Source organism: Stegodyphus dumicola, chromosome 7 (genome assembly GCF_044657685.1).
Source record: "Stegodyphus dumicola isolate Sdum_Otavi_A_Nest chromosome 7, ASM4465768v1".
NCBI classification, from domain to species: Eukaryota; Metazoa; Arthropoda; class Arachnida; order Araneae; family Eresidae; genus Stegodyphus; species Stegodyphus dumicola.
This window is the reverse complement of record NC_140774.1, coordinates 89,677,023-89,701,430: the sequence shown is the minus strand read 5'-3', so window position 1 is coordinate 89,701,430 and position 24,408 is coordinate 89,677,023. Positions and strand designations below refer to the sequence as shown.

The 24,408-nt window shown below is 31.8% G+C and overlaps 1 protein-coding gene across 8 annotated transcripts in view; it reads left to right on the top strand.

Moving 5' to 3' along the window:
• Nucleotides 1-24,408, top strand: part of LOC118192469 (serine/threonine-protein kinase ICK-like) — a 148,307-nt gene that overhangs the window by 118,265 nt on the left and 5,634 nt on the right. For 7 of the 8 annotated variants that reach the window (XM_035363453.2, XM_035363449.2, XM_035363456.2 and 4 more), the window contains 4 exons: nt 6,599-6,727; nt 11,848-11,942; nt 12,323-12,462; nt 12,562-12,718. In XM_035363453.2, coding sequence (XP_035219344.1) covers nt 6,599-6,727; nt 11,848-11,942; nt 12,323-12,462; nt 12,562-12,718 — 521 coding nt within the window. Of the gene's footprint in view, nt 1-6,598; nt 6,728-11,847; nt 11,943-12,322; nt 12,463-12,561; nt 12,719-20,976; nt 22,117-24,408 lie in introns of those variants that run through there. The other variant, XM_035363454.2, reaches the window with a different exon arrangement.

The following is a 24,408-nucleotide window of genomic DNA, read 5'->3' as shown; positions in this document are numbered from 1 at the left end:
CCGTCCACTGCTTCCAAACGCGCATCACTGTGCTGCTGTTACGCTGCACACGAGAGGCTACTGCACGATACGACAATCCAGCTTCACGAAGGCCAATGATTCTCCCTCGTTCAAACTCTGTAAGTTGTTCAAATCTCGCTCTCTTTCATCGACGAGGCATAAGTACAGATTGAGTTAACGTTTACCACTAGCAGATAACCACTGATAACCATACACGCCTCGCTACAGCCGTCTATTTATTCGGATCCATCAGCCGTTCAGAGGGCGCTGCTCAGCATACGCATGCGCTACGGATTTGCAATTCTAATCATTTGCATATCATGCGCTACTTTGCATTTCCTGAAAATTTCAGCTCACTCGCGTAAGTCCTTCATGGTGTTGCAATTTTCACAAATGTGAGTGTATTTCCACAGTCTAAACATCCTCAAACCTGTTTTTAAAGTCTATGTGGTGGGCATTTAAATGTTGAACGCAAGCTGAAATATCTTCATCGTGGCAGTTTGTAGTTTGTAACAAATTGGGAAACGAAAAATTCTCACTGTCCAACATTTTGCTTAGTTAGGTTAATGCAGGTGAAAGAAAAGCTGCAGTGATGGACTATCTTCATCGTGGCAGTTTGTAACAAACTGGGAAACGAAAAATTCTCACTGTCCAACATTTTGCTTAGTTAGGTTAATTCAGGTAAAAGAAAAGCTGCAGTGATGGACTTTGGTTTTTATTACATTTAGATTGTAATTATTAACTGCAAGTTAACCTTATTAAATTTAGTAGACAGCTAGTTAAATAAGTGTTGTCTGGTTTCCATATGATTAAATTTTCTTTTAAAAGGGTTTTAAAGGGTACCTTTAGCATCCCCAAAACTCTAAAGTAGTCTCAAAAGTTTAAAGAAAAGTCTTGTCAAACATGAGCCTTTTTACAACTGCATTCTTCAGTTTGAAGCCGTAATTGATGAAAGTTCTGGACATTGTTTTCACAGAACTGTGCAAATAACCAAATCATCCCTTTTTTCTTCTTCACTGTCACCAGGCACTTGCTTGAAAACATAGATCTTGAAGATGTTTAGAGAAAATTCCCTTGGAGGAGAACTTCCCTTTGTTAACTTACAAAATCATTTCATGCTGCATTTTACACACATTCCTTAATAATTTCCCAGGTACTTTTCTGTTTTGCTGCCGCAGGCAATAAAGTAATGGTACAACTGATGCCAAACAGAATATCTTCGCTGGTAACCTTTTACACCTCATTTTCAAAACAAGTCGGAGCCATTTCTTATCAGATTGATTGTTTTTTCAATACTGGCATGCAATTACATAGAATTTTTACCAGATAGTTCAATTTTATGCCCTAAGGCCACTCATGGTAATTAAGTCAATCATGATGTCATCACACCGCTCACCTGAAGGCAAAAATATAGAAAAGGCAAAGTAAAGGGTTAACTTCACCAATTCTAATGACAATGCACTAGCGAAATAAAGCACTGTGGTTTTACATAAGCTATTCGTATGAATTGAAGTATTTCTTGCATTTAAACTTGTATCCAAATTAAACTGGAAATTAGTGTAGATAATTACTGAGAGAATTAGATTTTTATAGCGTAGTTTATGTGAGATGAGATCACTTAGGGTCACATGATACGAACCGGCGAATTAGGATGTTGAACTGTAAAAGCATAATAAATTCTTAAACTGATGTTATTTTGCAAATTTATTGTCTTTATTTATTGGCTTTTTACAAAAGTTTATACGATATTAAAATGTTTAAGCCTTCAAAATTAAAAATTCTTAGAACTAGCATTTGTTAGCATTTTTTATCTTGGCGAGATTTGCGTCAGCGAAACGGAAAAGTACCATTTCCCATAATGTTGCTGGAGCTTGATATGAGACAACATAACTGAACAGGATAATGTTTACAGAAAGATTAGCTGGAACATCAGTCACAGAAAGCTGAGCTGGTTCCAAAATTGTTTGCCCTTATATCTGTAGCTCATTTTCAGGAGTATAATTTAGTGTTGAAATTTCTTCAATGATACTAACAACTTTGTCATTAACAGATAATTTTACATTCTAGTTTTCTGACTAACAAATTCTAGCTTATTCTTGAATTTTTCTTCTGTGGCCTGAATTGTCATGTTAGCAACATATACAGTTTTCCATACTTGGTGTCTGAAGTATCATTAAAGGTCTGTATGTGCTTTTATCAAATTCTTCACTTATCTCTATTTCAGCAACATTTTCTCAGTGGAGTTTTTCCCTCTCAGCCTTCATTTCATTGGTAATGGCTGCCGCTTCTTCCTGGCTGGTTGCAGTCATATCCTTAATGACTTTGAGTGCTTTCATCTCCATAATAAGCATTCAAAGAGATCTTCACTTTTGAAACCAGTTATTGCATTTCTGCGTTTTTGTGGAGATCTGCTTACTAGACCCGATAAACAAGAATAATTGAAACTTATCGAGGAAAAGGTCAGTTTATACAGTAATATAATTAACTATTAATAGAAAAAAAAGAAAAAGAATGAAAAAAGGCAAATTCTCCTTAACATGCAAAGAATATCACAGATCACCAGAATTACTCTCAGTGCAAAATTTTATTGAGTGAAAGTCTCAAACCAGTCACACACTTTGAATTAACTCAGTGACTGAGCATTTCTGGAAGCTTCGAGAAAATCGCTGCTAATGCTTCTAAACCACATTTTTAGAAACTTCCAGAATATCATCAAGTTGGAAAGAATTTGCTTACTGTTGCTAAGATCTAGTTGGGAACATGTTTGTTTCTGCATCTGGTTCTACGTGAACTATAATTATAATTCAAAGGTATAATGATTCATGATTACAAGATTTACAATGTAATGCATGAAATAAATAGTTTCAAATATAATATGTGGCTGCAAACTGTATTAAAAAATAAAAGAAAACAAAAATGTGAAGTAAAAATATTGCATAAAATAACTAAATAAATGCATAAAAGGTATACATAACACTATGCAAATACATAACACCTCAATTACAAACACAAATGTTTACAAAATTTATAGCAATATTTTTATTGTTCCGAGAACTATTTTAAGCCTAAAAGGAAATTTAAGCAAAATCTTAGATATAGACACAGTACATTATTCTGGTTTTAAGTTTTGCTTATAGTTGATTTGAAGGAATGAATTTCTCAACCTGGTTGTTTTGTGAATTATAAGAGGAATTTTCAGCTGCATGGCTAGATTAGAGCTACGTGGGTGTAAGAAATCACGTGTAAGATATTTTAGGCGGTACCAAAATATTAACAAAAGTAACACAGTAACAGGCACAAGTTGCATGAAAGCACTTTTTTTCACAATAGTTTTACCACACTAACACAAAATTATACACAAACATCTTTCTCAGGTATTAAATAATAATTATAATAAAAGCTGTCTTCAATAGAGTAAGTATGACCACCTCAAATGGTGATTTCATGTTTTTATTGGTATATGCAGACTAAGTAAAGAGGTTTAGATTTTGCAGTTGATTGTTGATTAAGTTGTGATATTTGGTATGTTTAAAAAGTGTGAAATCTGGAAAAGTTTTTATTTAAATGGTTGTGATTAAACTGCAGTGAAGAACATACAGTGAGAATAAAACAAGTGATTTGTTAGGATCAGTTTTCACTGCCAAGGAGCTTAACCCGGGCAGGTCATCTTCTGATGTTGTGTGCAGCTGTTAAGATTCCCATTTCAGTTTTATATTTATGTACAGTTAATCCCCAAATCAGGAATTGCGTGACTGTGTTATATGCAATGAAAACTTAAGCGTTGAATATATGATTTCAAGTATTTTTGTTTCAATGTATTACTAAGAAGAATGGGCAACCCAAGAGTTCATCATATTAGGGTCTTTTATGGGGCGGGGATAGAAAAAAAGTGAAAAGGGGAAATTGCTAATCCAACTACTTGTAACATTTGTGCTATATGCGAACAAAGTGCTGTTTCTGATGACACACTTCAAAGATGGTTTGAGATGGATTGAGATAAATTTAAGCCTCAAAGATAATGCCTGCTCTGAATGACCATCCTTTGTAAACAAGGAGCTATCAAAACAAAACTCAGTGTGAAAATCTATGTTATACAGTTCAGGAACTATTAAAGAGAATAAATATTCCAAAGAGTACAGTATATGGTCATTTGAAGGAGACTGTGTACATAAACCGTATATTATGTATGGATACTCCATACTTCATAAGCGACTAATAACTATCTCTTAATCTTCTTAAATAGCAAATAAGTTTATCTGCTCTAAAGGAGCTCTTGTATTTCTTTTCAAACAATCACATGCTGAAACTCAAAAAGTACACATCTGCTCTATATACAAAGAGATCAGTGTTCGGTGCAAAATTCAGTGTTTTTTCATTAAACTGCTCATTTCTAGAGATGAGAAGTACAAGACAATACAAGACACATCTCTACAATAACAATACAAGAAAAAAATTGATAAGCTAAAAGAACTGCCTTTGGTAACATTGAGAGGGGGTCTGTGTCCAAAAAGAGTAATGCTTTCTGTTTTGGTGGGACTACAAAGGAGTTGTATACTATGAATAGTTGCCACCAAATCAGGTAATAAATTCAGAAAAATGCTGTTCTTATATGGCAGTTTTAAAAACAAAAATAAAAAAGGTGACGGCTGAAAACATTGTGGAGAAAATAGTGCAAAAGGAAAACATTGGGGGAGCAAACATCACAATCTCTCCAGCAGCTGGAAAGGTTTTATTTTAAAAAAGTCATTACGTTTATTCAGAAAGAAGTTATTTAGTTTAACCATCTCCTAAGAAGCAAACTACATGCTGTTCAGAGAATTTTGAAGTAACCCAAAGAGGTGAACATCTGAGGGAGCATGTCCTAATTAATATGAGGAGTGATACAAAACATTTCCAGGCATGCTTAATAAGTCTTTATCTGACATTCATTGAAATGTGGGGCTGAACATTGTAATGATGTAAGGCAACAGCTTGATAATTGGTCAGTTTTGGATGCTTCACTTTGATTTGGTTGGTTACAGGCAAAAATAACACAAAAGAAAAAACATCGAAGAAAACAATACAAGGAGAAACCATCATAGTAAATACTACTGTGGGAGAAAACAAAGAAAAAATATTTCTGTTATAAAAATAGTATGGTATAAAACATCATCATAGAAAATTAAGTGGTTTAAAAAAAAACCCACAATTTAAAAATATCTCTAGAAAATATTGTGGTAAGCAATAAATGATCTACAAATTATTAAATGATGATAGCACCTCAGGGAGGGGGTTTCAGATTTCAAAAATTTTAAATTCATATTTGCATAATAATTTATGAGTACAAGAATGGGGAATATTTTTAGCTTTATATTTTATAATTTTTAATAAACTAATAATTCTTTTTGAAAATGCAAGGAAACTTAAGCTTTTTAAAAATTGAAAGCGAGTAGAAATTAATGCTACTAATAGGAATTAATAGGATTTTAAATTTGTGTAGTTAATTATTAAAAGATCATTATTTAATTAATTTCCTTTATAAAATTGTATTCGTTTATTTATTTATTTATTGAAAAAATTCAAAAATATGAAATATGAATGCAAAAATATTTCTCACTTCTTTTTGTGATCGCAAATCATTATGTAAATATGCATTTAAAACTTTTAAAGTCTGAAAACATTCCTTCAATATTATCATCATATGATAATTTGTAAATGCTTTATTTTTTACCACAGTGCTTTCTGAGATGATGTTTTAAATTTGCTAAGCTCTTTAATTGCTTTACTTTCTACAAGAATGTTTTAGAATAATGGCAATGGTATTTATTTTTTTTATCCTTCCATGATTTTTATGGCAGTGTTTTCAGCTGTAATGAAATCAAAGCAAAATGCCCAGAACTGGCCTATCGCCGAGGTGATGTCTGTGATTTTGATGAATGTTAGACAAAGACTGTTGATTATGTTGGAATATTTTGGGTCACCCACCATATTCATCAAGCCATACCCTCTCAGATTTCCATCTGTTCAAGGCACTTCAAAACTTCTTTGGAGACTGAAATTGCACACCTAGATAACTTCTTTATGAATAAGACTGATTTTTTTTTTTTTTTTTTTTTTTTTTTTTTTTTTTAAGGAACTTCCTAACTGCTGGATCAATGGATCAATGACAAAAAGTCGTAGAACAACAGGGTGCATATCTAATTCAATGAAAGTTTCTTATATTTTTTTGCTGCTTTGTTTTTATTTATTGTTAAAAAAAACTGCAAAACTTTTTTCTATAACCCAGTATTGCCTTGAAATATTTTAAAAATGTTTGAAATTAGAGGCTGTTAACTCAATGCTAATACCTGTCATTTTTTTTAAATTTAAAGTGTACTTAGATAAGTTTCATTTATAATAAGTGAATTTCTGGTAAGTGTTCTTCATTTTAGTACATTTACATTTAAAAATTAAATATATATATGAAAGAACAATATTTTACCATTCCAGTTAAAAAATGTATCACCCCCCCTTTTTTGTGTAGTGATTCAAGTTCTTTTTTTTAATGGAACCTTGAAAAATATTTAATTTGGATGAACAGAATGTGTTTCCACTAATGAAATTATATCTTATTTTTTAGGCAGCACGTTACCCTTATTTCCAGAATGGATTAAAGCCAATGGCTCAAACAAATCGCAGAGTATCTGCTTTTAATAGGCACCTACCAGATTCATATAATGAAAATATCCCTAAACTGAAAGCTTCTGAGGTAAATCTTCTTACATCACAATATTTGGAATGCAAAGCAAAATATCAGAATGTTAAATATTATCTTTAGGCAATTTTATATCTGTTTTCTAACTTATGATTCACGGTGACAATCATGTGTTTAAGAATATACACTGTTCATCAAAATTAAAGGAGAATGACAGAGTAACTGATATTTGATGAAAAATTGTTAATAGAAATTTGTACAAAAGCATTAGTTAACATAAATTACATTTAGCAGTTGATTATTCATAAAATGTTGAAATCAAAACCTAATTTATGGAAATGATGGAAAGATGTGGAAAAATATTTTCTTTAATAAGATATATCGTCATCTTGAACAGATACCTCAGTTCTTGATTTTATAGATGCTACCAAAGTGTTAATCGAGTCTTGTAGAATTGCATGCCACTCTTTTAACAGTGCATTTTTCATCTCGTGGAGGGTTCGAGAAGAATTTGGCATGCTGAAATTCAGTGCCGTAAGGCATCCCACAATGCTCAATCGGTTTCAATTTGGGTGAGTAAAGTGGCTAATCCATTCAAGTGATATCATCTGTTTGCTAGTATTCTGACAACACGTATGCTTGATGAGGCTGAGCATTGTCATCAGTTAGAAAAAACTCTGGGCCAACAGCACCCCTAAACAGTTTATTTGGTGTTTCGGTACCTCATCCACATATCTCCGAGCAGTTACAGAGCCTGCTTGAATATGCAGCTTGATGCATTCATTTGTCGTTATTCCTCCACAAACCATTAAACCACAGACGTGAGAACGGGATATTTCACAGGCTAGGGAAAGTTGCATGTTCCTTTCACTCTCCAGATCAAAACACATGTAGAATCTCTCTTCAGACTATACCTGGATTCACCAGTACACAGTACTTAGGCCTAGTCAACTAGCCAAGAACGAATATTTCACAGGCAAGGGAAGGCAAGGGAAAGTTGCATGTTCCTTCCACTCTCCAGATCAAAACACATGTAGAATCTATCTTCAGACAATATCTGGATTCACCAGTAAACAGTACTTAGGCCTAGTCAACTTGGCTCCATTAAACATGACGACGACACCAATTTAATAGGCCCCTCTGGAAGCTGGAGTGGAACACAAACTATTTTAGCTTACTCACATATACAATCTAACCCTATTAAGTCATTGTTTAGCAGTAGAATGGCCAATTTGAGTTTCTGTCGTAGCCTGAAGGTCTGAAACTAAATCTCTTGTCTTTACAGTTTCTCCAAGCCAATGACAGAAAACTGTCTTATGCAGTTGTTGCTCTTGGTTGCCTTTAACCAGGCTGTCCATCAGCTGATCTGGTACTAAAAGCAGCTCTATACTGTTGATATAACACTCTAAGGGATATTCAGATCTTGGGTGGCCTATACTCGTATTTGACCTCTCTTGATTCTATACTAGTTATTTGCCATTTTTTACCTTCCCTTAAAGGATTCCTTCAAGTCATAACTGATCACTGTCAGAAACCACATTCACTTTAAATAACAGTGTTGACTGGAATTTTTACATGTGTCCATTGCACATAACGGAATCACCAAAGTCAAGATCCGGAATCACCAAAGTCAATTACCAAATTTGCACCTTTTTGTTCCTAACGTATGTGCAGAAGTGAAATTTTTTGTTCAGTTGTATTTAATTAACAAATTATTACAGTTATTATTATTTTTTCTCATTATCCTTTAATTTTGATACTGTTATGTGCTTAAGAAGAGTATATTTAATTTATATGTAGAGTGTTAAACTTTTGCGAATGTGTAAAAATATTTAAAATGTTTTTGATCATATAAATATTAAATGCAATACGAAGTCTGAAATGTAGATGTCCAATACTTGAAATAATCTGATATCTAAATCTCAAAACCGAAAGCAATTTTTTTTTAATTATTTGTTTTTCTAAGGCTAATATAATATTTAAGACACGGATAATGGGAAGAAAGGTATTTTTATCCCCATTAACTAAGATTTGTGCATGTCAATTTTCAAACACTTGCTGGCTAGGGAATCACATCTTGGCCAATGACAGTACATTAATTGATGTTTGCTAAGACCAGATTTTCAGTGCTTGGTGGGCTGTGGGAGGTGGAAGTGTAGCATTTTTCTGTCTGTCCTAAAAAATAAGTGAACCTCAAGACATCAAATAGGATGTGCTCATACTGGATTAATTTTGTTTGAACAGCAGCAGAGAAAGGAGGGACACGTCTGCAGATATTTAAAAAACTTTGGCGTAATTAATGGCCAGCTACTATATTTTTTAATGCTGATGATGATTAGATAATAGCTGGCAATTTGAAGATTTTCAATTATCACAGGCAAAAGGCGAAATTTTTGCATTAATAGAATTAGTGAAGGAATGTGAAGAAGAGATAATAAATGAAGATGCTGTAACAGAAGTTTTTTTTCCATTACAATGGCAATGCTTCAATCAGCAGTCAACTAATACACTGCAAAATGTGTATTATGGTTTTCATTCCAGAAAACAGTACTACCAATAGTGAAAATAGTGATGGTAACAAAGAGTTTTTTGAGAGTGAAACAATTTTGATTGATGATTTAGTGGGAATTCTTAATGCTGCATTTACAGAACTTCAATAAGATCATTAAAAACTTTAGTATATAATACTAAAGAGAAAGTATTGGGGATAACAGCTTAAACAACTTACATTGAGAGAAATGTTTAAGGCACTACATGGAAAGGGAGGAATGCCCCGTGAATGTCTTTTTACGGGAAACTAGCTCAAACACGTGGGGAAAACAACGAAAAAGCCCATGCAGCCAGCCCGTTCGCCAGGACTTGAACCCCGCACCGAACTATCAGTGTTCAGGGCTTTTACCACTTGGCTGCTGGTGGGCCTTTAATAATATTTATACAATAAATATTATTAATTAAATAAATATGGACCTTTTTTATACTGTTTGATTCCTTTATGGTCATAAATGTTTCATTATTCCATTATTTTTAATTTTAATAATTTATATATGTCATCTTACTTAAACTGATGATCTAAGATCCGGAATCACCAAAGTCCTGAATATTCTGGATCTCAGACTTTATGCTAACTTTGGAAAGCTAGTCTTTAGAGATAGTTAGTAAGAATTACTAGTCTCTCTCTATAAAATGAATAAGTTCTGTTTTTGCATGGGAAAAGATATTTCAGTCAGATCAGAGCAGTTTGTGGTATTATGGAGCAATGGAATATGGAGCATTGCTGCCAACTCTTCAAGTGCATCACCCAACTCCTGGTTTTTAATTTTTAGCCTTTACTAAAGAAAATGTTTCTCTGCAATAAATAAAATTTATTGAATTGATGAAACTTAAATCAGAGAAATTGTATTTCATCTAAAATGTACTGTATGACATTTTTATTGATCTTATTGAATTTTATTTTAATTGACTTGTCTTAATCTAATGGAGATGTACATAGATTTTTATATGAAGATTCAAGCAATATATAATCAGTTAATATTTGTATTTAATTTTATTTACTTCAATATATGGTACATTACTAGGTTTATCCACACAAATACTATGTACATTAATCATTAATTTTATTTTCATCGTATTTAAAAGAACTTTGATAAATAAAGTTTTGATAAATTTTACTATTTGTGATTTTCTCAGTATCAGCTTATTAGAAAATTTTTTAAAAATGAAATTAGCTAGAACATAACAAATAGAACATCCAATTAAATACTAATATATTTTGCATCAGAATTATATTATGAATACTTTAGTAACCTGAATCATACATTGAAGTGAATTAATTTGAAATGGTGTCACAGGTCAGCATAGAAACCTCCGATTTCATCACAAAAATCCACCAGTTTTTTAGATTTCAATGTTGACAATATAAATATGAGATTAGTAATTTTGCATGAATTTAAACTGTAGTCCAAAATGGTAGCAGATGAAATAACTGGAAACATAGATAACTTTAAAAAAACAGTGTTAGAATAGGTATCCATTTTCATATCAAATCTTTACTGTTGATCAAAAATGGATGCTTTAAATAAAAACAAATAACACAATGACTGAATAAAGGGGAACTGTGGAATTAAATGTCCATACCATATTTGCACTCGTGTTCTGATTTGTGTGTTACAGAGTAGTAGTAACTCTGTGGTGAATTATAAGATTTTGCTGCATGCCCAAATAGTCACAAATGATGTATACTGCCATCTTGGATCCTAAACACCTGCAAGATCAAATATAATCAAGTGTGTGTTTAAGGCACAGAAAAATCAGTGTCTTTTGCCCTTTGTATTCTCCAGTCTTGGCTACCTCAGATTTTTACATATTTCTTCCATTTGGATCCTTTTTCATGGGATAAATGAATTGCTAACCATTTGTCATAATTCATAATGTCAGTAATTTCTTGTGATTTCAGCTAGTTCTGCCACTGGGGTATTTCTATGCTGAAAGTGTGCTAGACACTACATATTACTGCCAAAAGATTGTACAAGTACATTTCTGAATTCTGTTACTGTTATCTTATGTGTAATGTCTATTACTTTTTTTATTTGTATCAGAATTGAATAGTAATTAGAGAATAATCCATCATATGAAACATAAGTAAACAATTTTCAAGTCATCTTTGACCTAAGTTATGGAATGTATTTGGTATAATGGCTTCCTTCAATTAAATTTACGATTTCAAGTATTGTATATTTAATTTTCATCAACACTATAAAACAATCCTAAAGTAAATCTGAACTGTTATAATGTAATTTAACTTGAACAATACTTTGTGAAAACGATAGTTTTTTTTAATGATATTTTATTCACCCCTCTTACAAAATTCAGAAGAGAAAAATCATTTCAGTTCCTTTAATTTGGTAATTATTTTTAGCTAATAAAATAGTCATGTTTTTCACGAAAAACATGAGATGTAAGGTACAGTTTTTAAAAGAATTTTGTATCTGCAAGAATTTGTGCGTTCATACAATATTATAAACAATGGTAATATTTACTTTTTGAAAATTCTGTATGGAGAAAAATTTTCTTTTGTAATATGCAGTACATGTCTTCTTGTTACTTTTTTTAAATTTAAATAATATTTTTGATAATATATTAATTTCAGAATATTAATATATTTGATTCTTGTCTAGGAAAAATCAGCTTACAGAAGGAGGTGGGGTGATCATATATCACAAGAAAATGACGGCCCTTCAGATTCTGAAAACAGTGTGGACAGAGACAAAATGTAATTAGAAATATCATTTATTTATACATTATTTATCATTTTTCTGTGTATCTGAAATTTTTAGTTTACTATTTAATTGTGTTATTTTTCTGTGTATCTAAAATTTATAACTCCGAGATGTGGATGAGAACATGAAATTAATATGAAAATTTCTTTCCTGTATGACTATATTTAGCCACTTAATATGTGTCTTTCTAATATCACTTGGTTAATAATTTAGATTTATAATTTTTATAATTTTAATTCCATAGACATATTTGTAATATGAATAGAAATAAAGCAGTTTCAATACAATGTTATATTCTATTCTGTTTTCATTACTTTTCATTAAAAAAATTAAATTAGTCTATGAATAATTTCTTTGTTATATTTATTTTCAGTATTAGCAGGCAGCCATCACATCAGGAGATGGTTGCACGGTTTTCTGCAAAGCAACAGTATACTGCCAAACCAAGATATGTTGGTGTGCAAAATACTAGAAATGTTTTGTATAATGACTCATCAAGGTTAAAATTGAGTGGTAAGTGATATTTAATTGCATGCTATTTTGTTAATTCATTAAACAAGATAAAGTTTTAAAATACTACATTATTGCAATTTAAAGTAAAATGTATTTTAGGTCATTATAATAATAATAATGCATATCCACCTCCTTCGTTTGATCGACGAAATTCTCAGCCAACTGTAAATGGAACACCAGTACAAAAAACAAGAGGATATGGCCAAGCTTCCAATCCAGTTTTTTCAATACCTGGAAAAATAGACTGGAGTGCAAAGTAAGTAAATGTTTATGCCAAGTCCATGTAAGTAAAGTAGCCTTTACTTGCATATATTTACTTATGTGTAAAGTAGGTAAATACAGTGTTCATACGCTCCTTAAAAATCCTTAGTGGTTTTTTTTATTTTTTTTAACCGATTTTTGGTCCTTAAAAGTCCTTAATTTTGTCAAAAATCAGCAGAAGTTCCTTAATTTTAATCATCTGAAATTTCTGTCTTGTTTTTGCGACTGTTGTTTTGAATGTGAATTATCATTATTGAGGAATATTTTTGACAATTCACTGACAAATATGATTATCTTTTGGATGTGTTTATGGGTTATAATTTGTTCCTATTTCTAATATAAAGGGAGTTTATAATAATACTTTTTTCTCAGCAAGGAGTGAAGCATAAGCATTTCAAAATTATTTCATTTTTTTTTTTTCTAATGAAGAGCATTTAAACAACTTTCTGCTTTTGGGGATGTGAATTCTTTTATTAAACAGCTCTAAATTTGGCGACTTATCAAAATTTTGGCGATTTTAAAATTAATTTCTATAGAAATTTTTAATTCAGAGATCTGAGAATTTTTCGATGATTTTTTTTTTTTTTTTGGAAACATTGATAAATTTAACTAAAATAATGTTAATATATTTAAATTACATTTAAGAAATAACATTAACTTTTATTAATAAACATTTAAGAAATAACATTAACTTTTATTTTCTTTTGCTGTCAAATTATAAAGGGGCATTACTTTCCATTTTGGCGATTTATTACATATTATTTTAATCTGAAAAATAAACAAGGTAATAAATGCTATAAAGCACAATTTACGAAACAGTTCATAGCAAAAGCAAAATAGCTATATATACTGCTCAACATTGAAAATGCAACACCAAGAAGGAGTGGTCAGAAATTTATGCAAATTTTAGAGTAGACGCACGTCACTGAGTTATGCAAATAATGTGAAATGTGCAGCTCTCCATCGCAGTTGAAGTAAGGTATAAGGGAAGGAACTTGCAGAATGGGCAATATTCGTCTCGTTATTTCTGCCAGACAAATTATCAAAGAAAGTTTGTTTTTGTCCCGGAGGATACGTGTAATACGAGAGAATGCCAGGCACTTCCGAACGATCAACGAAGGCACTTCCAGCAGATAGACGATTTTACGGGGGGTATGGTGATTGGACTGAGAAGGGCGGGTTGGTCCTTACGTCAAATCGCAGCTGATACCCACATGGATGTGAGCACGGTGCATCGACAATGGCAAACATGGTTGGAACAGGGAAATGTAGGAAGAAGGAGGGATGCGGTGCAGTCCGAGTGACGTCAGCACGCGTGGATCGACGCATCCGCTGACAAGCTGTGGTGGTCCCGCAAGTCACTTGCACCGCGATTCTGCAGCATGTGCAAGATACTCTGGATGTTCCCGTGTCGACCAAAACCATTTCCCGTCGACTGTTTGAATGTGACCTGCACTCATGCTGTCCGTTAAGAAGACTGCCATTGACCCCACAGCATAGACGCCAACGTTTAGAATGGTGCCAGACTGGAGCGATGTGGATGACAGAATGGCAAAATGTTGTGTTCTCAGATGAGTCACGCTTCTGTTTATCCAGTGACAGTCACCGCATACGTGTGTGGCATCAATGTGGAAACAGATCTAATCTGGCAGTAACTGTGGAATGCCCACCGCATGATAACATGGCATAATTGTTTGGGGTGATATTGCCTACGATTCCAGGTCACCTCTAGTTTGTATTCAGAGTACTATGACAGCCCAACAATACTTGGATAATGTACTGCGGCCGTCGGCAATCCCCTACCTTCAGGGGCTGCCTAATGCAATTTTTCATCAGGATAATGCCCGACTGCACAGTGCTTGCATCTGCCAACATGTTCTGCAAGGTAAACAGATGCTTCCCTGGCCATCGTACTCTCCTGACCTGTCACCAATCGAACATGTGTAGGTTGTGATTGGACGCCGTTTGCAGACTCTGCCCCTGCCTCGTTCAGAAGACGAACTGTGGCAAATGGTTGATAGGGAATGGAGAGCCATCCCTCAGGACACCATCCACTTTCTTATTGACACTATGCCTAGACGTGCTTCTTCGTGCATCGCTGTTCCGCGGTGGTCCTACATCCTACTGAGCCGACGCCATTCTCACTCTGTATTTTGACTATCATTTTGAAATAAAGGTCACTTATTGCTCCTTGCTGTCTCTGTATTTTTTCCAAATTTCATCACTTTCTGACCACTCCTTCTTGGTTTTGCATTTTCAAAGTCGAGCAGTGTAATTAATTAAAAATTTCTTCCTTTGTAAGATCCATCTCTACTTGTCCACTAAATTAACAGAATGCATGGACTTTGTGCGTTACAAAACAGTGTTCACTTGTGGCAATAACTAAACATACACTAGAATACAAATCAAAAATCTAAAAAATAAACAAGTGCACTTCAAAATTACTCCTAAGAGATGGACTCACAGAAATCTAACCGGCATGATACTAAACTGATATGGCCAAGAGGCTTACTTGCATGACTGCGAAATAACAACGAAACGTGCGCTAGGCTAGCGAAACATGCTCTGAATAAACTGAGATAATCACATGTTTAAATAGCACTTCACTTAACTTTAAATTTACATCCTGGTGAGAGAATGTGAGGGAAAGTTTGAAAAGTTGAGAACAAAAAAACTTTAAAATAAATTTGTTATACAAAATAAGAAAAACCCTACACCTTTTAATTTTTTCATGGTAAGAATTTTTCCCATGTAATTGTCTCAGAATTGTCAGAATATGTACGAGTTTTCTCTATAAAATTAATTTTATACTTTTCTCACTGATTTTTTTTTTTTTTTCAAAATGTTTCTCTTGCAGAATTGATAGGGCTAATTTTTCTTCAAGATTTTAAACATTGCAACTTGGAAAGTTTAAGAGGATTTGAAGCCAAGATTTACAGACTCATAATTCTAGAAGGCTCCAGAAAAAATTGACAAAATGAAAATGTCGTCATTATATTAACACATAATGGATGTATTTTACGGAAAGTTTGGGATGAATTTCTTACATTTTGGGGAATTTTTGGAAGGACAATGAAAACATAATGTTTGAATGTTGTACTTCTGATACTAGAAGTTTTTTTCTTAACATCTTCCCTTTATTTTCTCAACTTTTCACTAGACACAAGTATGGAAAATATCAAAAATGTTTCTAATCTTTTCGCATGGGCAGGGATTTGTAAAAAATAAATTTTATTATAGAAAGGGATTTTTTTTATTAATAAAGAAATTTAAACCTGACATTTTAAAAGATTCACCTTATATGTCCCGATGGATCATACACAGGGCTGGTGCAAGGCATTTTCCCACCTGATGCAGTCTCCATGGATCCTAAATTCTGCTCCCTTTGCCTGTCCTAAATTCTAAAAGTTTTGCCGTTTCTAGATTTTGTTGCTCGGTGTGTCACTAAAAATTCTGCCTCATCGGCCCTGAAACCAACCCTTACTATACATCATTCCATATTTATCAGCTTTTTCTTTATGTTCTAAATGCATCTGTTTTTTTAGAATAACAGAAATCTTTAATTAATTCCAAAAATTCTAATGAGGAAACGAATTGAAGAAAGAAGCTGAATACATAAAGAGGAAGAAAATTATTCTTCAATGATATGTACAGTTATTATTATGCAAATTAACCAGTATTTTATAATTTTAGCCTTTACTGTAAGTTCCCCTTTCCATTTCCTCACCATAATGCAAGTCAGATAGTTTTTAAACTGAGATTTTGGGACTGAAACACAGAGTATTTTTGCCCTCCACTTGGATGTTGCATTAGTTTCTGCCAGCTCTGATAATTTGTAATTATTCATCTTTGCATTATCGCCGCTAACATTTGAATTTGTTACAGTGATAGAGTTACTGAGCTTAGATTAAAACTAAATTGTGCAGTCTTTGACTACTAGTTCACACTTTTAGTTTGATTTTGACTGTTCCTGTTTAATTGCATCCCCACAAGCTGTAGTTGATTTTGTCAACATAGGAACATGCCTGTATGTTAGTTCTTTGTAGTTACTTTCAGACTTAACGATAATTTGCTTAATGTCTATAAGAGGTTTTGGACTATTTAACTTTTAGAAGATTAAGTAAAACCTTGTTATGTACACTGTTAAGAGACTGGCAAATTAGGAGATAAAGCACACAGAAACTAGTGGGAACATTGATTTGTATATTGAAACAGATTTTTAATTGGTAGGAAAGATGTTTAAAGAGAAGAAAATTGATATAAATTAAGCCAAAATGTCTGGGAAGGCTTCAAATTATAAAGACACGTAAATATTTGGTCATATGTTGTTGCTACAAAACATAAATATTTTATAGCTTTAAATGTGGAATTACCCTAATACCATTTAAGAATTAATGATAATTTAAAATTACATGCATTTTAAACTGTGAAATGTTATTAGATTGTGATTTTAATAGTGCTTTTTCAAAAAATATTTTTAAAAAATAAATAAAATTTAAATAGGGGTCATGTAAATCTATGACGATTAAGGGTATTTAACTACCTAATTGAATTATTGATAACTAACTGCTCACCTTTAAAAGTTATCGATGCATATTAAGGCAAGTTATTGCCTTTCATTAATCCTTATTGTGATCTCAAGATACAGCACAAAAATGTAAAAATTAATGCAAAACTTATTCTTTGCATTTAGTGAGATTTAATGCAAAACAACGTATCACCTCTGGTGCATTAGTGGCTTATTGGAACCTTAAAATATATTAACTAGGTTACAATCCCGGGAACTCTACATGAAGCTGTAACACTAACTGCATAAGACAGATGGAGCACAACTAACTTTCAAAACTTGTCAACCTCAAAACTACATCAGGCTTTCAGGTTTGTCTGATCAGCAGATCTCTTTCTAGGCAAGTAGCAGCACTGGCAGCAGCCAATCTTCTGTTACGAATCATGCTGATTATGATTTTATTTCTCATTTTAACCTATGCCATTTGGCATATAATCTACCTGCTATTTCAGGGTTCATAGCGGTCCTTACAAGTGCTTATAAGTCCTTATATTTGAAAATAAAATATAAAGGCCCTTATAGGTGCTTACTTTTTCTTTAAAGCCCTTATTTTTCTGTTTTCAGTGCTTATTTTTTGTTTTAATCCTTTGTTTTTAATGAATGCGCATTTTTCCCCGTACCAAAGCCAAAACTAAATAAACAACTTTTCTTCCTTATATGCAACTTCAGATCGTGAATCATACTCCCGGAAATTTTTTTTCCCCCTTCCTTTGCATTAACGTAACCTGTGGTGCGCGTGAGAGTACAGACATGTGCACGTCGTTCTATTGGTCAAAGAATTGCGAAAACGGTAGAAAATTCCGGTACATTCAGTATTCTTTTCCTCCCACCCAAATACTACGCACGTTTGAATTTCTATCAAGATTTTAATAATTTGCATTCTCGTTCCGCATGGTCAGTTCATATTCGTGTTTATTATGATCGTTATGCTTATATTATGAGCATATGTATGAATATTTATAATAATAGAGTTGCAGTAACTGCTGAAGTATAGATAAACTTCCGAAAATGGGTGTGTTTTTACACAGATTAGCTTTCTAAGGAGTAATATTCAGAATGGCTTAAATAAAAGGAAAGTAATCGAATAGTCAAAATAATTTCATTTTCTTTGTCAATACATTATACAGTACGGAGGTTGGGAGTTTCTCCGCAAAATCTCTAATGTTGAAGGAGCGGACCTTTTTTTTCCACTGACCAATCTGGATTGAATAGGACTAAAAGTTTTTGCGGTCTACCCAACCCAAGCGAAGATTGATTCTATTCCCGAAATTTAATATAGTCTGTTGAAAATTAGAATCAGAAACACCCCAGATTAGTAAGTCTCTTTCTTTTCCTTTATTTAGTTCTTTATTCTCCGAATACCGGCAGGTGTTGATTCCGATTGCGTAATATCACATATGGAAGAATTATGCGGCACGTATTGCGCAATAACGTTTGCGGAATTTTGCATTGATAATTAATTTTGATGTTCAGTCTGAGATTTGTTTATGAACACTTAAAAGAGTTTTACTGTGCTTTCTACGCAGAATATTTGTCAGTTCCGTTGGTTTTTATATGATGCACATATCGAAATGTCAAAATAATTTATTTAGCTTAAATTTAAATTTAAATAACAGCTACAATCTCCCCCACTCCTCTTTTTCCAGTTACTATCCGGAATATTCGGGAATTTCCGAGTATGCGGGTTAGTTAAGCTTTTACTGTTAAAGGATGACTGAATGAAGCAATTTCCCGTCTTCTGATTTCAGAAATGTGCCTCTTTTTTACATAAATTACTTTGCTTGGGATATATGTTAAGGGAAAACTGTTATGCAATGAAAATTTAGAAAATGTTCAGAATTTTGATTTAAGTTAAATTATTTAAATATTAATATGAGTGGAAAAATAAATTGTATTTATTATTAGGTGCCAAACAAATACAGTTAATATGGCTTATTATTATTTATTTTCTATATTTTCAACTGAAATATCATCATTAAAATTTTGTAATATAGTTTAGTTCTGCATAGTTTTTTTTTTTTTTTTCCTCTCATTGTAAACTAATTCTGTAAATTGAACTGTCATTTAAAATTTAAAAAAAAAAAAAAAAAAAAAGTTAATTGTTTTCCATTGTTAAGGTAATGCTCATTCTCGTAATAAATATTGCATTGCTCATATTTTAAATTACAAGTCTAATTTTTCTTTTAAGTTTATGCAGTTGTGTGTAATGTAATTAGACAGGTACATTATTTTTTCCTTAAAATGTGCTTATAGGTGCGTATTTTTTTAACTAAAATGTGGCTATGAACCCTGTATTTACTAAACCTCTAGACTAAATGCATGGCATAATGAGACATAAAAGAAAAAAATCAACATAAAGCTAACTGTTAGTAAAACGTAAATAAAATGTCCCTAATCTTCTTTCAAATATGTCCAACTATTATACGTGTAAAATATTTAATGCTACCTGATAAATTTTATAAAGTGGATTTTATTCTCAAATTTGTTTTATAGTTATGTTTATTAAATTATGTTTAATAAGAATACATCCTACTTATGGATCTATTTTATTCTTAGAGGATTATTATAAAAATGGAGTTCAGACATAATGTTGATTGAATTTATTCAGGTCCTTAATTTTTTTTTCATTAATAACCCTTAAAAGTATTTAATATCCATGTGTACGAACCCTGTAAATATTATGTCAATGTATTTATGTATTACAGTTTCTATGTAAGAAACATCCCAAATTTAGTCAGAGCAAAAATGTATTCCATACTACTGTGGCCAAATAGCATGAGAACATGCATCTATAACTACATATTTGCATTGTGAAAAATGCTTGGTTTTTAAAACTAATGTAACTTTTCATTTCATTTCAGTGTTATCCACTCATACATAAATATTAATTTAAAAATTGTGCATTATCGTCTTTAATAGCATAACCACAATTAAACTGCCGTTCTACATATATTATGTGCATCTTAAAATAAATCAATTTATATCTATTGCAAGTTATGAAATATAATCAGGTATTGTTTTATTTATTTCATAATATTTAACTTTTGAAATAGTTTGAAAATGAAGAAATATGTTATCAGTCTAGAGAGGTATACTTTTATGAGACATTTTATAAAGGGAACTGATTTATATTACTTTACAAAAATATATTAAATTAGTCCCTAAGCAACTGGCCAGTCCAGCTGCTGGTAATTAGAGCCCAAGTTTTACTGCTTGTGTTTTATGACTTCTATGTAAAAAAGTTCTAATAAAATTTTTAAAAGCTAACAACTGAAAGCAAAATCATGTATATATAAGGCAAGATTTATTTTGATATTTGATACAGAAATGAATTTTTAAAATGAAAACCATTACTTTTATCTCCTATGTTTTATACTTGTTTAAGGCACAAAATGACAATATATGCAGTAAACTTTTTAATTCTAAAGAACTGTAGGATAATCTGAATTCTCTTGATGTAGGATTATTACAATGTCGTATTGGATCAAGACAGGATTGTATTTAGTGTTTGTTATTTAAGATCATTTTTCATTATTTTCTTACTGTTCAATAACAAACTAATGTATTCTATAGATTGGAGAATATAACCCAGTGCAATGCACACACTTTTTTTTTTTTTTTTTTTAGGTTAAAGACTGAATTTTTGTAAATTAGTTCCATTCATAATATATAGATTTTTTTTCCAGGTACTTGAACTGAATTATGGAAAAAAAATTTAACACACTTCCATTTTGAATATTTATTGACAGCTGAAAACTGTAGTCATGTATCTTAAGTTCATTTGTATAGCAGGTGACCTGAAAGTTACTATTTTAACATTATTATCTGCCACTGGATTTCAATCTGTGTGTTTTCCTAGTTTCAAGAAAACTTCCTGCCAAAAATGAATTTATTATGTCTTGGAAATGGCATTATTAGTCTGATTTGTATATATTGATTTTGTGTATACTTTTATGACTTTATCTCAACATGTATGAATACAGAAGATGCAATTTTAATTTTGTGAAGTTACATAGAGTAACGTGTACTTCAGATGCAAATACAAGATACTTAAATGTGCAAAAAATTTATATCAGTGTTCACACAGTAAATTAAAAAAAAAATTGCACAGACTTCTTGACTTCACATTTCCATTGTTTTTTGCGAAATCTCTTCAAATAGATTTTGAACAAAATAAATAAAAGGCTAGGATTCACTGCATCGAACAATTAAAATATTAAGGTTTCTTGCTAAAATGAGTTAGGTTAAAAATTTGACTTTTAGTAGTATGAAGCTGTTATCATATTTATTGCTTGCACCATCTTGGTGTATTGTAAATAAAAACTGGGTGCTGGCTATAGACCATTATGTACATAAATCATAATTATTTTAAATTTCATGTAAATAAAAATTGACATAGTAAACTGTGTCACTTGTTTTTGTTGTAGATTTGTTTGTAGAATGTTAAATGGCATTCACCATTATCATTTATGATTATAGTCATTTATCATTGTCAGTCAAACTGTATATACATGTGTGCCTTACCCATGACCTAAAAGTATGTAAATCATTAGCATCATGTTAAAATTTATTGTACTAATATCTTTTATGTAAATTTATACCCTTTACATTTTTGTGGATATTATGTATTTCATTCTTAGAATCTTTATAGCAAACCAAAAATATTTGTTTTTTAAAACCATCAGTTATTTTCAAAATATTTCATTCTTGAATATGTTTGAAATAGAATTTTAAAATATTAAGACCATTCGTACATCAAAAGACAATTTTCACTGTATGTATTGTATGTAATGTAAATGGCTGTATAATAAATGTACTTCATAATTTGTTTCTTATTTTTCCTTGAAGTAGAAAAATACTGAAAAAAATTAACTGATTTTATACAACTTATTAAAAAGTTCAAAATTTAACATCAGTAAGAATGTAATTTATATGAAAAAAGATGTGTTTAAACATTTTCTATCAATATATGCATGTGAAAATTCAAAATTAAGCTGACTAAAGTGACAAAATAATACCAAATGCTTGCGACTGCCTCTTAGGTGACAGCACCACATCACGCATTTGCGTTTATCCAGTAGTGAAAGTGTTAAGCACTAATAGGTACAATTCCATTACAATGGGAGTAAATACAGTAGGAGAAAAAAGTGATAAAGCATACAAAAACTATCTTAAGATGAGGAGTGCCTTTGTGGAGAAATTTCTTGGGAACTAAGCTATATCCACGTTACACATTAAGAAAAGCACAAAAATTTCATGCAGCCAGCTCATTTGCCAAATCAAACTATGAATGGTCAGCGATTTTACCATGCTTAGTCACTGTTGCTCACCACTTCAGCAAGGGAACATTAATGGAAACTACTACACTTTTACATCAGCCATTGGAAAGGTTCGAATTAAAAAAATATTCCTCATTCATTCTTGCCCTTACAAATCATTATGGGAATATGCAATTACAACTTTTAAAGATTGAAAAAACACATGTCTGCGATGATTTGTAGATGCTTTATCTTTTACTGCAATGTTTTCAATGATGATGTTTTTAAACTGGAATGTTTATAACCACTTTATTTTCAATGACAGTATTTTCTCCTACAATATCTTGGTTGATGATGTGTTGTCAGGAACGTTTTAATCTTCATTGAGGTCTGTTTCAGATTTAGCTTTTGAAGAAGAGGAACTCAAGTCTGATTGCTCTTGAAATATAGTTTTATTAAAATTTATGCCAGATTAAAGTTGCTTTTTTGCCCAATTTTAAAAATGAGTATTTCTTTTATAAGAATGTCCAACTGCTCCACGATGGAAGTCATTTCTTCAGTGATATTTGTTGTGACTGTCAGCTACAGAATACACTCGTTAAGTGGATCTTCTTGTTTGCTTTCAGATTATCTACTGGTCTTGTTCCAATTATTACACCTTTGATTCATAGCTCTGAATTCTATTTTAATTTACTTTCTTGTGGGAAATTCCAATTTATTTGTAATAATCTATAACCTACTTATTTTTTTAAATTATATTAATAAGTTCCAAATGATTTTCTGAGATTCACACTTAATTTTTTTATTTAAAAAGGGTGCTTTTTGCTCACTGAAACAGTTATATTTTTCACACAAAATATGAATGAATATAGATAGCTTTATATATCATTAAATGCAAAATACATACCGTATGTTTACGAATACCACACATTTTTTTTTTTTTAATAATTTTAATCTGAAAAATTAAAGTGCATGGCTTATGTGAAACAAAGCAATACAGGCCAAGTAAACACAAGTTGGTCGGCATAAATTATTTCTTTTTGAAGCTATGGTATCTCCAGGAAATTTAATGTTATACAATGCTACTGTACCCCCTCAAATAATAAATTCTGGCCAGGGATTTGTAGAGGATATACCACCACTGTGGTACAAAGTAGCAGACGTATGCATTAATCACCCATTTAAAGCAGTATTGAAAAGAATGTACACAGAATAGATGGCCACTGGAAATTGTGCACTTACACCGGCTGGTTCCATCAAGAAGCCCAAAATAATTAGAATCTGTGCTGGGATGGAATTTCACAACTTTTTATCAAGAGCTCTAAAAAGTGCGGAATATGAAATAGCATAGACGGAAGTGAAGATTGGGCAGTGTGGGATGATGAGGAAGAAGAGAATACAGGCAGTTTGAAAAGCATCAATGATGACAGCAACACAGAAGGCGAGGGACATTGACAATTCACATTGTGTTTCCAGACTAAAAAAAGTAGAAAGAAGTGCCATGGTGTGGTAAGTTAGCTGTCTTTATTAGATTAGCGGTAGATTTTAAAGGATCATTTGTGACTTTTAAATCCATATTTAGTGCAGTGATTGTTGCTAACTGAAGCTATTGTTTAACGAATCAAATTTTATATAACATACTCAGATTAGCAGTCTTTTCTTTCTGCCATAGAATTAAACTCTTAACTGATTTATTCCTTCTCATTAAAATATTACTGTGGATGTGATGCTACATACTTGGGCAGGAGCTGCAAAAGCTATAGGTGGTAGCTCAGATTTCTCAATAAACGTCAATCGGTATCATATTCCTTCGTTTCTTTATGCTCTTAATCCAGAAAAAAGAGTTTTTCTGTAAATTAA